Source organism: Alexandromys fortis, unplaced genomic scaffold, assembly GCF_014885135.2.
Source record: "Alexandromys fortis isolate MF-2015 unplaced genomic scaffold, M_Fortis_MF-2015_v1.1 scaffold_130, whole genome shotgun sequence".
Lineage (NCBI taxonomy): Eukaryota > Metazoa > Chordata > Mammalia > Rodentia > Cricetidae > Alexandromys > Alexandromys fortis.
In genome coordinates, this window is record NW_026068016.1 from 760,481 (window position 1) to 777,657 (window position 17,177).

The window sequence follows — 17,177 nt, forward strand, 5'->3', positions numbered from 1 at the left end:
TACAGGAGTTGTGAGCAGCCCGATGTGGGTGCTGGGAACTCAACTCTGGTCCTCTGAGAGATCAGCCTGTGTTCTTAACCACAGAGCCATTTCTCCAGACCCAAGGCATTTTCTTAAGAACATCAGCAATTCTGGTAGGGTGTTTCCAACACTTTCAAAAATCTAGGGATGTTTACCGTCGCTTCGTTATATAGAGTTCATCAAGAAGATGCCGCTCTTCGTAGCTCATCCACCGTTCATCAGGCAGCTCCTCTTCTGTCTGTAGCAGCTGCTCATAGAGTCGAACTGGATTCCAGCCCGTCATGATATCATAAGTAATTACACACCCCAAGGAATGAGATACTATTGAGACTTTACCCCCTTTTTCTTCAAAGTCTGGATTCCGAGAACAGAAAAGGGAATATAATCGATTCAGCTCTTGCTGAAGGCCTTTAACTAGCTGTTTGAAATAAGAAAATACAATCATATTAGATTTTTCATTGAGGGCTATAAGCTTTATTTCTAAATGCAAACGCATTAAGAAAAACAAACATGATTGCTGAAATATAAACAGGTTATTAAATTACTCAGGTGCTTTAAAAAATGCAGGAATGCAGGTCTGTATACATGCTACAAACCGTCTCATCACTAGAGTCTCATCACGCTAGGCGGAGATTCTCATCAAAAGCCATCCTTTTGTAGGCCTTCAGTAAATGACACTAGCCAGCTGTCCCACAGATAGGAAAAATTTCCTTTTGGATTCTAATAAGATCTCCAAAGACCCCTGGAAATGTCTACTTCAAAGCAACTTACTGTCTATCAATTCTAAATTTTCAGTGAGTGGGCTCTAGTCGTAGTAACATTTTTAGAGGAATGTAAGTTTATAGCAGATATCCTGAAGATAGACTATGTAGTAAGAGGCTGCTGCAGGAAGTCACAGAGACCTCCATGGTTCACATCTCATTGCGCTGTTGACAGAGAAAAATGAAGACGACTTCAGTGACTGAGCTCAACTAATAGGCCCACTGACGTGAAGCAGCTCAGTACTTCATCTCTGGGAAGCTACTGAAATAAGCACCTTCCTCAAACCCACAAAGAAGGCTACTTTATCTCTCAAACCGTCCCAAACCCTGAAGTTTAGCACAGTTCTCTCTCCTTACTGTTTCTTCTATTTGATTATAAATTTTCAGTTTTTATTCATTTTACCTCACTAGTTAACAAGCCAGCGGTTTCTCTGACATATTTGTTTTTACAGAGCTTCTATTTTAAAATCATGTTCTATCAAGAGACAACCAAACTCCATCAGCTGCTACTGGATATCTTACACCTGATGGCATAAACTAGCACTCACTCTTGTACTTTGACTGGTGGGCTCAGTGATGTATGCATGACGCCCTGGCATCTTCTGTTGACATCTTAGAGCTCACTAAAACAGAGGCTTATCTGAGTTACTGAAACTATGTGATCTGTCTGATGCAATACATTCTGGCCATGAACAGAGAGAGGAAAAGAGCCCTATGCTCCAGTGGCCACTGTCCTCCAATTCTCACATGGATCAGGATCTCCTGGGCAGACTGCTACAAGTGGACTGGTGGGCTCTGGTTCTGAGTTCCCGACTCAGAGGCACTGGAGACCCTGGGAATCTGCATTTGTAACACATTCCTGGAAAATGTTGGTGGTGCTAGCCTGAGAATGAATGCTACATTAGGAACTACTAGTTCAAGGAAAAATGAATATAAAAGCCTTTTAAGACTTGGGCTGTAGGCAAAACTCCAGGACTCAAGAGTACGCCATGCAATGTCACTCTGTGTGCTGTTCATCAAGGGAGCTGTAATCTCTGGAGTGAGCTCTTACAGTATCAAAAATCCGTAAGATAAAAAAAAAAAAAAAAAAATTCCTTCCTTACAATCCAAGCAGCAGCTACAGAGAAAGGGCACAGGAGTGTGTTGCTTGGGATTGAATCCAGGATGTTGTGTGTGCTTGGGCAGTAAGACACTGACTCATCTCTACTACTATTTACTCTTGAAGGTCCTGATTCTAAGGTTTATACTAGGTAAACACAGAAGTACTTCAGTACACTGGCAAAAAAAGCACCCAATTTTCACGTATTTTAAAAACACAATCCTCAGAAGGTGTGGCCTTGGCCTGAGAAGGAAGAGCTGACACACAGCCTTGTCCCTCTAACCCTGGCTGGTGGTGGCTTAGCGTCCACTCGTTTCCATGTTGAAGGGAGTGTCCATTCTTTTGAGGCAGCTTTGCTGCTGCAAAGGTCCTCACCACAGGACACGACCGTGCTCCTCCTCCTAGTCACTGATTATTTTACTGTCTTTGTGAGGGATTGCAGCTTATTCTGATTATCTTATTTTTTATGAATGATTTATCTGCATACATGTCTGTGCATCAAATGTGTCTGGAGGATGTCAGAAGAGGGGGTTAGGATTCCCAGGAACTGAAGTCACAATGGTTGTGAACCACCATGTGGGTGCTGGGAACCGAACCAGAGTCCAGTGAGGAGCAACAAGTGCTCTTAACTGCTGCACCACATCTAATCTACAGACTGTAAACAAGCGAGCGAGTGAGCAAGAAACACCGCTTACTATGCACTCCTTTTTTCTTCATAATGCTTTAAGAAGCACTACCCAGAATTCCCTGATGGTAGTACCTAGGAGATCTGCTAATTTAAAATATAAACACAGGCTTCATTTCAGACCAAGTGAATCACAACCTCTAGGGGATGGACCTAGAAAACTGTTTTTCCCCTTAACTTGAATATTTTGTTTCCTCAAATTTTTATTTGAAAATATAAAATGTTACAAAGTAAAATCAGTACAAAAAATCAAATGTCTGTGGTGGAGCTGGTTCTGGGGTTGTTAGAGCACACTGCTCTTAGAACTCAGCACTCACGTAGGGTGCTCACAGCCGTTAATGCCGGCTCCCTTTCCTGGACTCCACAGGCACTTGCACTCAGAAGCACATTCCCCTCCTCAGATTCTCCTTTTGTTAGCGTTGACCACACTTGTGTTAGTTACTCTCTCTGCTTCTGTAAGTATGCAGTCACACACCTTCCCAACATCTCTGGCAATTACTTGAGGGATACAGTGTACACACTGTCATCTTTTATCTCATTACATTTCCTGATGCTAGGAACATTTCTACTGTGATTATTCGTGCCCCGTGGCATTACCTGGATATATTTTATCTAATATACCACCACAACCCAACTCTGTCATCCATTCCTGCAGCTTCTTCATCTACGGCAGGACAACCGGAAGTGGGATAGAGTATTTATCAGATCTCTTCACCCCTGTAATCGGCAATAGTTCCTGTAATTACTGTCTTCTATGATACTGACAACAGAAAAGAATACAGCCCAGCCCACACCTTGTCTGCGTTTCTCAGGTGTTTCCTCAATATTAGGATGCTGCATGCTGCATCCTCCTCTGGGTACCATATTCAAAGGCTCACAATGTCCACCTGTCCCTTGGGAAAACCCAGGATAGATGCTGCCCGATTTCTCCTGTGTGTAATTACTGTTCCTCTTCTGTGGGGATGCACACAATAGCCTGCTCCTAAGCAACACTGCCCTCAGTTCACACTCACTGACGAGCATGTGCAGCTTACCCTCAGTTCACACTCACTGACGAGCATGTGCAGCTTACTCTCAGTTCACACTCACTGACGAGCATGTGCAGCTTACTCTCAGTTCACACTCACTGACGAGCATGTGCAGCTTACCCTCAGCACCGCCACGCCTGCTGTAAAACGACTGTGCAGCTCCCATCAGCTTTACTGTTCCACTAAAAGCAAGAGACCTAGCCACTATCCAGTCCATTTTTCATCAGTACAAATCAAAGTTTTAAAAAGGATTTACAATCCTAAAGTAAACTGCATTGCTATTACTGTATCCCATGTTGAAGTACTAACAATTCCTGTGGTGAAGCTCTCTGGTCCCAGACAGGCTCAGGTTCAGCCGACTGCAATAGTTCTCTAGCTCCTATCCTTGAGACCTGCCATTATTCTTTTGAACATTTCTGTAGTTTCTGTCACAAATTGTTTGGGCCTCTGAATCAGCTATATCCACAAGGAATTGTAAATTTTCTTTATGGGGAATAAGGCACTATCAACATCTGGGTGTTGTGCGATAATGGGAAGCCTTGGTTTCTGGCTATTTCAGTGAACACTGTTGGGAAATGTATGCATGTAAACACAGACATCTGCATATACATATATACATACATATATAAAATACCTATAAGCATATTTCATAAATCAGGAGCTCAGAATACCTTCACTCCTAGTCTCTATACACTTTATAATTAAGCTATTTTTATTATTCTACCTTTTTTTGAGATAGGGCTTCACTGTGTGGCTCACAGGGGTCTTGAACTCATGGCAATCTTTCTGTCTTAGGCTCTTGAGTGTTGGGCTTGCAGTGTGAACCACCATGTACCTCTCTCCTTGTTTTGAGACAAGGTCTCTCTTTGTAGCTCTGCTTCCTCTGTGTGTTTAAGGAACACTGAGCGGTTGCTCTTACGAGGCCTCTCTGGGAAACGCTGGGAAGACTTGGCCTAAGCTGAGCACATTCACTACTAAAAGGCCGATGTTACTATACAGCGCACTTAACATGCCAAAACAGTCCTGGCACTTACCTCGTCCCTATAGAGCGGGCTAGTATAGTACATTATGTCCATCGCACTACTGTTCAGCATGTCCCTCAGGCCTCGCACTTTGTCGGGAGTAATGGAATCAACAGTGTCTACAAACAAAACAAAACCGAAATCAAACTTACAGAAGGTTCCAGGGAAAAATCACATTTCCGAAAGTAACTTAATATTTAAGTAATAAACATTAGTGGGGATCTTTCTTCCTTGCAAAATATCCAAGATAAAACAAAACAAAAAGTAAAAGTCAACAACAACAAAAAAGGAATGTTAGAGGATGAAGGTTATTAACAAATTTTTGGCCCTATTTACCCTGGCCAAATTATGCCCATCTGGCACACCTGGGCACGGCTAACAACAAACCAGGAATAAATAAGACTTTTCCCACGCTTCATATGTATCTGTCCTACTGGAGCTGCTGGAGACCAGAGAAGCAATGACAACGCTAAACCACAGGAGGGCAGAGCCTTAGGACTTCACATTATTTAATTCGTACTTAGTCTGTACTTTAGTACAGCGTAATAAGGACTGAAGGCACCATGATAAAGACTAGGATTCCCTCTCTATTCTCAACTAGTCTCCCAAGTATTTCCTAAAGCGTTGGCTTTCATGTTAAGCCTTTGGTTCACTGATACATAAAGCAGAAGTCATTTTAACCAACTCCCCCACAGGATTACCAGGTTCCAAGCACATTCAGTGCAATCCTTTCACGACTGGGCTGTGATACTGCTTTGTTCGTGGCTTAGGTTCCAAATCAGCACAGATGGGTGAGGCACACACATGCCGGGCTGCACCGGTTTATCGGCCCAGCTTCGTCCCAACAATAAAGTGTTTAAATCACAGAAGTTAAATGGCTCCAGCAGCTGAGAACTCTCTGTCTCGGTTCTTGGCTACTCTGGGCCCTCTGTCCTACAACCATTTTACAGTCAGTTCACCAAGTTCTGTGAATATCTACAGATCGGTTTGGGAGTTAGCATCTCTAGTATATTCATTTAATCATTTAATCTGAATCATCTTTGCATTTAAGTTTTCCTATATTTTAATAGTTTTTATACTTTAAAACCTAAATATACTAGTTATACTGTTTTTTTATAAAGTTATATGTTTGAGCTATTTCTTGGGGTCTTGTATTTTTTATGTTGTAAGTTTGTTGCTGGTCTATAGAAAAGCAATTATTTTGCACATAAATCCTCTGCATTATAACCTTGAGAAGATGATCAGTTCTATTTTTCTGTGTAGTTTTATGCATTCTGAGCAGACAGCAGGGGACCTGTAAATCAGAACTGGTGCTTTACATTTCTTATGCCTAGCATTCCCTCTTCATGTTATTGTACTGCAAAGACAGTACGTCCATGGACATCTTAGTTTCTTTTTACTCTTTCACTACCAATGACTACACTGATATTTGCTATACCATGCTTTTACTCTGAAATTTACAGAGTAAAGCTGATGGTGAATATTAATACTTGCACAGTTTTATGTAACAAAGGCTGTGATGAGGACACAGAGCTGTCCTGACTTAAACAGTTCTCTCCCCTCCCTTAAATTCTGACAGTCACTGGTTTGTTCTTTGTGACTGTAGTTTTGCTTTTTTCTACTTAAATGAACAGAAGCATAAAACATGAGATCTTTCTGGTTGGCTTCTTTCAGTTATCTTAATACCTTCAAAACTATCAAAACCTCTGTTTATTTGGGACTGAATCATCAGTAGGTGATTCCCAGAATCCTAGGGCTCAAGAGGTTAAGGCAGGACTGTAAGTCCAAGGCCATCTGGGCTACAAAGGTGAGACTGTTTCAAAAACAAACAAGTATCACGACAATGTGAACTTAGCCAGAACTACAGGCTCAGGGGTTTAGGAAATGTTAATTCATCCTGTTGTCTACATTCCTGACATTTACCTGGGTGAGCCAGAAAAACCCATAGTGTTACTATATGTGTGGACGGAAATTCCTGTTCCTCCCAGTCCTACAGCCATTCAATCCCAACTAAACACACAGAGGCTTATATTAATTATAAATTGTTTGGCCTACTGCTCAGGCTTATTATTAACTAGCTCTTATGACTTAAGTTCACCCATAATTCTTATCTATGTTTAGCCACGTGGCTTGGTACCTTTTCTCAGTGAGGCATTTACATCTTGCTTCTTCTGCATCTGGCTGGTGACTGACTCTGCCTTTTCTCTTCCCAGAATTCTCCTAGTCTCATCACCTCCACCTATACTTCCTGCCTGGCTACTGGCCAACCAGCGTTTTATTAAACTAACAGGAGTGACAGATCTCTATAATGTACAAGAGCATTCTCTCACAGCAAATATGGAACTTTACATATGCACCATAACTGCTGAGACATCTTCCTTGGTCACTAGCATTTAGCTACTTTGTGGTTTGAAAGAAAATGTCCCCCAAAGGGAGGTGTGGTCTTGCTGGAGGAGAGTGTCACTGTTCGGGTGGGCTTTGAGGTCTCCTATATGCTCAAGATTCTGCCCAGTCTTGGATTTCACCTCCTGTTGCCTGCAAGTCAAGATGTAGGACACTCTGCCACTTCTCCAGAAGACATAGGTAACAAAGGCACAACACCGACAGCAGCAACATTGTAACAGTGAGTAAGGAAGGGAAGGACCATCTCTCTGGACCTCACACTTATCATGTCTCACCAATGATAATGAATTAAACCTCTGAAACTGTAAGATACCCCAAATAAATGTTTTTCCTTTATAAGAGTTGCTGTGGTCGTGGTGTCTCTTCACAGCAATAGAAACCCTAACTATGACATATTTATTTTGTAAAAGTGCATTACAATTCCTGATGCCACTTTGGAGTGCAGTGCTCTAGTTGAAGTTGCTAACCAGGAGACAATAACACAGACATGGAAGATTCTGTGGCTGCACCCAGGGCAGTGTGCCACAATGACGAAGGTGGGCGTTACTGTCACACAGACCTAGATCTCCTTCTTCTACCTCCAGATCACAAAGGACACACACAAACATGCTATCTGTGAAGTCCACATGGCAGTCCAGATACAAGTCAGTTTTGTCAATTTTTAAAAAATCAGTTTTTTTCCCCTCAAGTATGTTCTTGAATAATCAGAAACAAAAAGTGAAAATACTCAGACAATTTTAAAACAGATTTCATGTGTGTGTGTCTTCCTGGTCTGGAACTTGCTGTATCAGCCAGAGCTCCACCTGCTTTATCCCCCACTCCCCACCCCTAAGGGCTGGGATTAAAGACACATGCTGCTCAACACGACCAAGATTTTGTTCCTAATAAAAATATTTCTAAAACCATGTATTTACTCTAGTAAAGGTTTATCATTGGCTAAAATCATTCCATTTCCAAACAGAATATACCTCCATCAAGAGTAAGCTTTGACCGCCACTCAACAGGCAGGAACTCAACATGTGTCGCATGGTTGGAAAAATGCTTTTCTTCTATTTTTCTTGCAGCCTCTCTCATCCTAAAAAGTAAATAAATGTAAGAAAAATTTTTGAGAGTAACTTCATGAAAGTCTTTACATGGTGTAAGTATCTCTCATTGTAACGCTTCCACTTCCTGGCAGCTCTGTCCAGCTGTATCCCACCGACAGTGACACTAAGCTGGTTATACTCAGTTATTTTCCTATTTGTCACTCAGGACTTCAGATGCTCCCACTTACATTACATTCGAAATGACACAGTTCTTCAGGGATGCAAGAACATAACGAACACATCCGTGCTTTTGTTCATCTCCACACATCATGCGTCCAGTCATGAACTATCTCATTTCATCTCCTTTTAAAAAGTTTTATTTTTAATTAATATATAATCACATCATTTCCTTCCCCCTTCTTCTCCCTCCAGCTCCTCTCATATCCCTGTACTCATCTCTCCTACTCCCTCTCAATTCATGGCCTCTTTTTTGCCAATTATTACTGTTACACACATACATACAGATGAATAAATATATAAACACAACCTGCTGAGTCTGTTTATAGTGCTGCTTACATGTATGTAATTTCAGGTATGACCACATGGTACTGGAGAACCAATTGGGGGTTCATCCTGAGGGTTACTAATTTTTTCTGTCTCTGAGTAGTGCCTGTAGCTCTTAATCTAGTGATGGCCCCCATGGGTTCTCCTCATCCATGCCGGCATGGCTAGTGGTCGTCACACTGTTCAGGTCCCGTTCAGGTTGTCACACTGTTGAGGCTTCACGTGCACAGCTGCCCTGTCATAGCTAGAAGACACTGTCTTGCAGAAGACTTCCTGGTCCTCCGGCTCTTGCAATCTTTCTGCCCCCTTTACCTCTTCTTTCTAATGTAATTTTCAATCTTTTACTTTGAAAATGAAGGTATTAATGCACTTACAGCTTTCCTTTAGCCAGTTACATAAATTCTGCCACCCCAATAGGATTCTGAGGAGCACAACCTAATGAAGACACACACTCAGAGTTCACTGTGAACGCTCCCTCCTGCTGTCCCTCCCCAGGCGGGCCTTCCTTTCACAGTCTAAAGCAAATCCCAGACACCACACCATTTTATTTCTCACACAAACCCTCAGCCCAGGCTTTCACATGCTTGAGTTACACCTTGCACACATGAAGTAAATGCTCTACCACTGAGCTATATCCCCAGTCATCTTATCTCCGAACAGCAGATTTTCTAAAATAACATCTATTCAATAATAAAGTATTACAATCAAGTAATTTTTAAATTTTAGCAAATATGTAGTTCATTGGCCTCATTTCCCCAACTGACTATAAAAACTATTTCATAATAACATTAAAACATTTTGCATTTATGCTCCAAACACTGTATGCTCCATTATGCTCCATTCACTGCAGACATTAGGTCCCTCTTTCTTGTAGAGTCTCCTACAGTCTGTTCACGAATTGTGTCCATGTGGTGTCACCCACATGGCCTTTCTACGGCACAGCTCCTGTAAGGTGCCAGCGAGTCCGGGAAGACTCCACAGGATTCCACCTTTTTGTAATAAGTTTTGCCTTACTTGTACCTGAAGAAATTAAACGTCTGTTTTACTAATGATCTCCCAGAGTATATGCCACACAAACCATTCTCATGGTCCTTGATATCTAAGAAAGGATACATCAGGACATAATTATCATGCCAAGTCATATGACTCATCATAAAACAAAGTCAGAACTAGAGCAATGAGATGCCTACAGGAGAAACAAAGGGACTGGAGAATGAAGGCGGCCTGCCAGTCTCCAGCAACAATACAACTTGGGTTGCACTTTTACTTTCCCCTCTGTGGGCATGATGACCTTACAGTGTAGCAAGCTCAACAACGGCACGTGCAGGTCATGGAGGATCGAATTCCTAGAGCTAAATGTTTACTTCACAGATGGCGAATTTTACTGGCAGCCTCTGAATCTGGCAGACTGTGCTTTCCCCAGTAACGGACTTGTTCTTATTGCATCAGCATCCTGGGCCTCATGAGCTCTGCTGGACCTTGAAGACAGCACTCAACTGTTGAAACACACAGCTCGCCATACACATATCCCAAGAAGTTCCTAAAGAGGTTCTAGAATAGAGCTGAGTATCTAACAATAAGGAGATAAATAACCTGTCTTGTATGTTAAGTATCCACTGACTTCTGTGTACAATCTAGAGTTGTTTCCCCTGGGAGCAATTAGTGGGCAGATTATATTGAAAACTGTCAGTTTAAACAATACTTAATCTTCTCAAAGTTTGACAGCTTTGAAGATCCTCAATTTCTGAGGCTCAGAGAGCAAGGAACTAACTTAAAAACTAGCTCGTTTCCTGCTGTCAACTCTTAAATTAATGATGTCAATTAAGAGGGAAAGTCACGTCTCATCAGGATACAGTCACTGTTTTGGTTTCATCTAGAAACATCACTGATATTAGAAGAGTCAGCATCTCTGTAGATCTGCTTATGCCTTGGGCAGAAGCTGGGACTGTCTGCAAAGAACTCACATGGCTGTGTTTTTTATAATTCTTCCTTGGTCCATCTTCTGTCCGATGCCATGCACGACAAACACAATATGAGAAGTCTGCGAGGGCTTGTCTTCCAGTGTGGCTTCTTCTATGTAACCTCTATGAAGTCTGGTCCCACTACTGGAGGCTGTAGCAAAATTATGGCCTTAAGTTTAGGACTTGGGAAATTATATTTGCAAAATACGTTTAAAAAAAGAAAGAGTAGTAAGGTAAGAATGTAAGAAAATATTTCATTGGGTGGAAAGAGAAAATAAAGTTTGTAAGATAATATACATTGACTGATGACATAAAAAGAAGTGAATACAATACAAAAGCCAGAAATCATTAGGGAAACAAAAGGATAAACAACCTAGAAAAATAAATAACATCTATATTAAAAATGCAAACCAGGTATCGTGGCACATGCCTTTAATTCTAGCACTCACGAGGTAGAGGCAAGAGGATCTCTGTGAGTATAAGGCCAACCTGGTCTAAAGAGTGAGTTCAAGGATAGCCAAGGATACACCCTGAGAAAAAATAGCTTGCTAGTCAAAAAGTACACATATTCAATTAGATATAAAAAGGTACCCCACAAAATACAATTAACTATAAACAAAAATATTCAGATACGTTTACAGCAAATAAAAGAATGACATAATAACATCTTCTTAGCCTTAAAAATGAATTTTCAAACTTATTGAGAATGCTCTATCTTCTCTTAACACTCTTTTCAGAAAAAAATATTTGTGTGGGTGCGTGCACGTGCACACACGCCCATAATAGACAGGAAAAGGGGACAATATGTGGGAGGCATGTGCAAGGTTAAGGGGACAGCCTCAGGTGTTCAGTGCTCTCTTTCCACAAAGCAGCCTCTTGCTCTCAGCTTCCCCGGATTCAGCCTGGGTCTTGCCTCCCTGGAGCAGTGCTGGGATTTTATATGCACACTAAGCATCTAGGATCGCAGCTGCGCACTAAGCGTCTAGGATCGCAGCTGTGCACTAAGCATCTAGGATCGCAGCTGTGCACTAAGTGTCTAGGATCGCAGCTGTGCACTAAGCGTCTAGGATCGCAGCTGTGCACTAAGTGTCTAGGATCGCAGCTGTGCACTAAGTGTCTAGGATCGCAGCTGTGCACTAAGTGTCTAGAATGGCAGCTGTGCACTAAGCATCTAGGACGGCAGCTGCGCACTAAGCGTCTAGGACGGCAGCTGTGCACTAAGTGTCTAGGACGGCAGCTGTGCACTAAGTGTCTAGGATCGCAGCTGCGCACTAAGCGTCTAGGATCGCAGCTGTGCACTAAGCATCTAGGATCGCAGCTGTGCACTAAGTGTCTAGGATCGCAGCTGTGCACTAAGCGTCTAGGATCGCAGCTGTGCACTAAGTGTCTAGGATCGCAGCTGTGCACTAAGTGTCTAGGATCGCAGCTGTGCACTAAGTGTCTAGAATGGCAGCTGTGCACTAAGCATCTAGGACGGCAGCTGCGCACTAAGCGTCTAGGACGGCAGCTGTGCACTAAGTGTCTAGGACGGCAGCTGTGCACTAAGTGTCTAGGATCGCAGCTGCACACTAAGCATCTAGGATCGCAGCTGCGCACTAAGCGTCTAGGACCGCAGCTGTGCACTAAGCGTCTAGGATCGCAGCTGTGCACTAAGTGTCTAGGACGGCAGCTGTGCACTAAGTGTCTAGGACTGCAGCTGTGCACTAAGCGTCTAGGATCGCAGCTGTGCACTAAGTGTCTAGGATCGCAGCTGTGCACTAAGTGTCTAGGATCGCAGCTGTGCACTAAGTGTCTAGGACGGCAGTTGTGCACTAAGTGTCTAGGATCGCAGCTGTGCACTAAGTGTCTAGGATCGCAGCTGTGCACTAAGTGTCTAGGATGGCAGCTGCGCACATGCATTGAGTTTTTATGGCTTCTAAGAATTTGAACTCAGGTCATCACACTTAGGTGGCAAGTGCCTTTTCTCTACAGAGCCATGTAGCTAACCCTTCTGTTTTATTTTAATAAAACTACTTTAGCCTGGCAGTGGTGGCACACACCTTTAATCCCAGCACTTGGGAGGTAGAGGCAGACAGATCTCTTTGTGTTCGAGGCCAGCCTGGAACACTTTAAACTACTTTAAACTGTAAAAGGCCGAGAAACAATTCCTTTAGCAAGACTACACAAAGAGTTGTATTGTTTTTCACACAACCACCATTCCCTCCTCCACTGAAACTGAATCCATGACAACATGGCTTCTGCCCAACAATTCCAGTCACAGCCCCACTGGTTCCAGCCTCCTCTTTTTGCTATGTACCGACTGTCATGCTCAAGTTTCACTGTCTCAAGGCAGACGGTTTTCACATCCTTATTAGGATTCTAATTCATAATTATGAGCTGAGGCGTGAATACATACACCTTAATAAAAGTTTCATTTAACAGGGTTGTCACTGAATTTAATTTCTACTTAAAACATATAAAAACAGAATATAAATTATCTACTTTTGACTCCCAAAATTTTGATAAGCCACAGTACCATGTAACAATTACCTTTAGAAAATCCCAGTTTTTGGGTAACGGTTCTTGCAATTTTGGACGTTGTTGCGTCGCTGTAGAGATACACTTCGTCCACGCTGTGCCAATCCACATGATTCCGACTCAGTTTGAAACTATGAACAGCTGCCACACAAAAGAGGAATCTTAAGTTCTTCAAGACAGTTTTTTTTTGGTGTGAACACTCTAATACTCAGTGTCTGAACCAATAGTAGCTAACTCAGACACCATATACTTTTAGTTCAGTAGAGAAAAGTTCATTAAAAACATTTATGTCACATGAGCAATGCATAAAATTTATAAATGCTCAACAATGCTATGAGGAACAGCAGAGGACTGGCGTCACTTTATACTATTGACCTCTTGTATGAAGGTGAAATGGTTCTTGATCATCAAGCTGTATCCCCAGGAGCATGGCTCCTCTTTCTGGGGGTATACGCCTATTTAAACGTTTTCAATAGCTCAGGCACAGAAACTTAAGTTCCATCCCTTTTGTTAATTTTACTAAAAACATCAAGATATTCATTCAATGAAAAAAAAAAGAGGTTGATTTGCTCAAAAGCTAGTGATTGGCAGGGTGCCCCTGTCCTACCTAAAGATGAGTTGTTTATGACCCCAAATTAAGAATACAGTTCTAGCCAGGTGGTGGTGGTGCACGCTTTTAATCCCAGCACTTGGGAGGCAGAGGCAGGCGGATCCTGGTCAAGACTGTAAGACATGCTGAAGTAGCATGTTCCCCATGGGAAGACATGGCATACTATAAGAAAATCCACTTCTTACATTACAAATAACTTAAAATTTTATGAAAACCAATTCTACTTTACTAGCGCTCAGGATATGTCATTGACCTGTGTGTTGTGTGAGTGTGTTTCTCACAGGACTAAGATTCAATTAACACAACTCACACCAATAACTTTAGTTACACAGAACACAACCACAGGTGCAGACTTTTAAATAAAAAAGCTATTCATAAATTAAAATGGTTTAATAACTTTTGCAAGGGCTTACTAACCATTTACAAAACAAATTATTCTTTTTTTTTGCCAAGCAGTGTTTAAGAGAATATAGTGTCCATGTAATTATTCAAATTATTCTTAATATAGTTTTGAGCTACATATGTTAAAAAGATTGAAACGTTATGATCAAATATTTAGAGAAAAGTATAAATCTAGCCAAACTGTCCCTCTGCAAATTGTTTATATGTTTTCTTAAAGTGGAACATCTTAATATTCAAACATCTTAATGGAATGCAGTTTTCATATAGATGTATAATAATGTAAAACTACGGCAAATAGCGCAACAGACACATTTAAAAACAAAAACTAGTACTTCTAAGCTTTAAGCCAACTGAACTAGAGCTGGGCGTAAGCTACAGAGAGCAGAACTGCGGTTACTGTACCTTGGGAACGCTTTCGCTTAAGACCTGTGGAGTCTGCGCTCTCCTTATATCCTCTCCATTTGAACAGAGAAGGGAGGGAGAAGGGAGGGAGGTGGTAGACAACTAAGAAAGCAAAAACACTGAGCTTCAAAGTACATTTAAGTGAGTTTTTCTATTGCCTTTTCCTTTTAGTCTTAACTTTTAAAAACTATATTTGACAAATATTTTTTCTGAATGTTTTTAAAAATATAATTTCTAGTTAAAAATCGGTAAAACAAAAATTAGCTTAATGTCTGTCAAATATATGCTCTACTTTTATTGAAGGAACAAAGGCAAATATTTATCAGTGACAGACAATCACACGATCATCGTTTAATTCTTTTGCATAGCTATAGGAAATGCATGGCATTTTCGAATGCTAAGAGATTTATAAGCTCTATATTTCTGATACTAAGGTTATAGACTTCCCCAGCGTTGTGATGACATAGTCAAGAGGTGATACACAGTTTGAGGATACAACCATATTTTAAAGAGCTCATTTAGCTCGCCTGAGGTACCACAGCATACACTCCACTGAATGCTCTCCAGACTTAGGCATGATGGCTTCAAGATTGTTTCAGAGCAAGGCCTCCTTTCATAACTGAGAAAGTTGTTACAAAGACAGTGAAATTTTTTTTTTGAAGAAAACCATACTGGAGGCTCCGCTTTCAACTATCCCTTTTGGAAAGATTAATAAAATAAAAATAATCTCATTAGAAAAACATATGCTGTGACAGGCATTAAGCAGACAACACAGAAAAGTCAGCACAGACTTGGTATCTGACAAATCAGAAGATGACCTTAAAGCCAGCATGCTCTTTGTTGAATTTGCTACCTATATATTGCAGATAACACTCCTTATAGTTAAGTAATTGTTTAGTATACTTGAAACTGAATCTTATAAATCAGTTTACTACTTCAGTTAATTACAAAATTTTTATGGTTTAGCTAAAATTTATATTTTAATACATTTCAATTTTCAACTTACTGCCTTCTGCATGAATTTGACATTCAAAGGTTAAATACTGCTCAAATTAAAAAAAAATCTTTAATTTCTCTCATATATACAATTGAAGTATATGAAAATATTTATGCGGTAAGGGTTTCTGGGAAACTTTTACAAGGCATTAACAACTATACCTACACATTAAATTACTACATCTACACGCAAGTAGATGGTTTTAAGACTATAAGCTAGCTGGGGGCTGGAGAGATGGCTCAGTGGTTAAGGGCACTGACTGCTCTTCCAGAGGACCTGGGTTCAATTCCTGGCACCCACATGGCAGCTCACAACTGTCTGTAACTCCAAGATCTGGCACCCTCACACAGGCATACACGAGGCAAAACACCAATGCACATAAAGTACAAATAAATAATTTTTAAAAACCTAGGGCTGAAAGCTGGGTGACAGCAGACCTAAAAACGCCTCTGACATAGAAGAAACAGACATGGAAGCTGGCTTCTTCCTGTCTGCTGTTCTCTCCTGTGCCTTCTGGTCAGTCACTCAGGAGCAGAGAGGTACAACTAGGCCAGCAAAGATGTTAAACCACATAAAAAGCTGCTAGCACTGGTAAGGGGTCAGACCAACAGAAACTTCTAAGAAACAACAACTAGATTTTTTAAGTCCAGTGGTGAAATGAACCTGCACCAAATCCCACATTTGGGACACTGGGACATTGAAATCAAGTGAGCACTTTCAGAAAGCTGGTCAGACCCAACGATGAATTCTCAGTGCTATGAAGATAAACATATTACGAAGCTCTTCACTCCCAACAGAAAACTGCGCTTATGGAAACATTTCATGTAATTAAATGGCTGCGGCTCTTGACCATGACACCATATTTTCACTTCAGAACCATTGGCCAGGGAGCTTAACTCTTAACCGCTGACACAGAATTACAGGCATGACTTCTTGTTAGCATTCAGTTAGTGTCTCCTGTGCACTATTACAGAAGTGTGCACACACTCAGTGCAGTTGACAGTGCGGCTGTAGAAGCTGATAGCATTAGTAAGACGTCCGCATATCAAAGTCTTGTTCAGTAATGAAAAAAGACCAAAGTTTTAAATTATTTAGAATAATTTCCTTACTAATTAATTTCTCAAAGAACCTTTCTTCATCATGTAACTCTGAATTCAAAAAGTGGACAGAATAATAATTCCTACAAGAGAGACACACAACGACTCTTCCCTTTATGAAAACTGTCTGGAAAGTTAGTATTTACTCTTTCCTAGATAGCACTTGCCCAGGCTGCCTCAAATGATCTTTTGCCAAGTTTCCTTTCCAAGCAATCAGGGTCCTAGATGCCTAGTACTGATCTGGCAAATTTTTTCTCTCAGGGAAAGCAGGTGACCCTGCGCATCTCAAACTTGATAACTACAAGTAAACTCTAGCATTCTTTCTTGGACCTCAGGTAAATTAAACAAATTGATAAAAAAGTTAAATCAAAAAATCATAACCCCAAACTAGAAGATGGGAATCCTCACTCAGTCACCAAAGGCAGAGGAGAAAGCTGGTTAACGGGCCAGAAGGCTCCCCTTTACCCCTCTCTCTTTTGAGAAAGGGTCTCACTATGTAGCCCTGGATGTCCTGGCACATGCTATGTAGATCAGGCTATTCTCAAACTCATGGACCCCCCCCCCCCCCCCCCCCCCCCCCCCC

General features: G+C 41.3%; 1 protein-coding gene across 4 annotated transcripts in view; it reads right to left on the reverse strand.

Moving 5' to 3' along the window:
* Nucleotides 1–17,177, reverse strand: part of Ddhd1 (DDHD domain containing 1) — a 74,613-nt gene that overhangs the window by 16,940 nt on the left and 40,496 nt on the right. For 2 of the 4 annotated variants that reach the window (XM_050162372.1, XM_050162373.1), the window contains exons 3-8: nt 14,501–14,602; nt 13,099–13,227; nt 10,573–10,720; nt 7,988–8,094; nt 4,629–4,735; nt 177–439 (exon numbers count right to left, since the gene is read on the reverse strand). In XM_050162372.1, the coding sequence (XP_050018329.1) occupies nt 177–439; nt 4,629–4,735; nt 7,988–8,094; nt 10,573–10,720; nt 13,099–13,227; nt 14,501–14,602 (856 nt within the window). The remainder of the gene's footprint in view (nt 1–176; nt 440–4,628; nt 4,736–7,987; nt 8,095–10,572; nt 10,721–13,098; nt 13,228–14,500; nt 14,603–17,177) is intronic. The other 2 variants (XM_050162374.1, XM_050162375.1) reach the window with 1 other exon arrangement.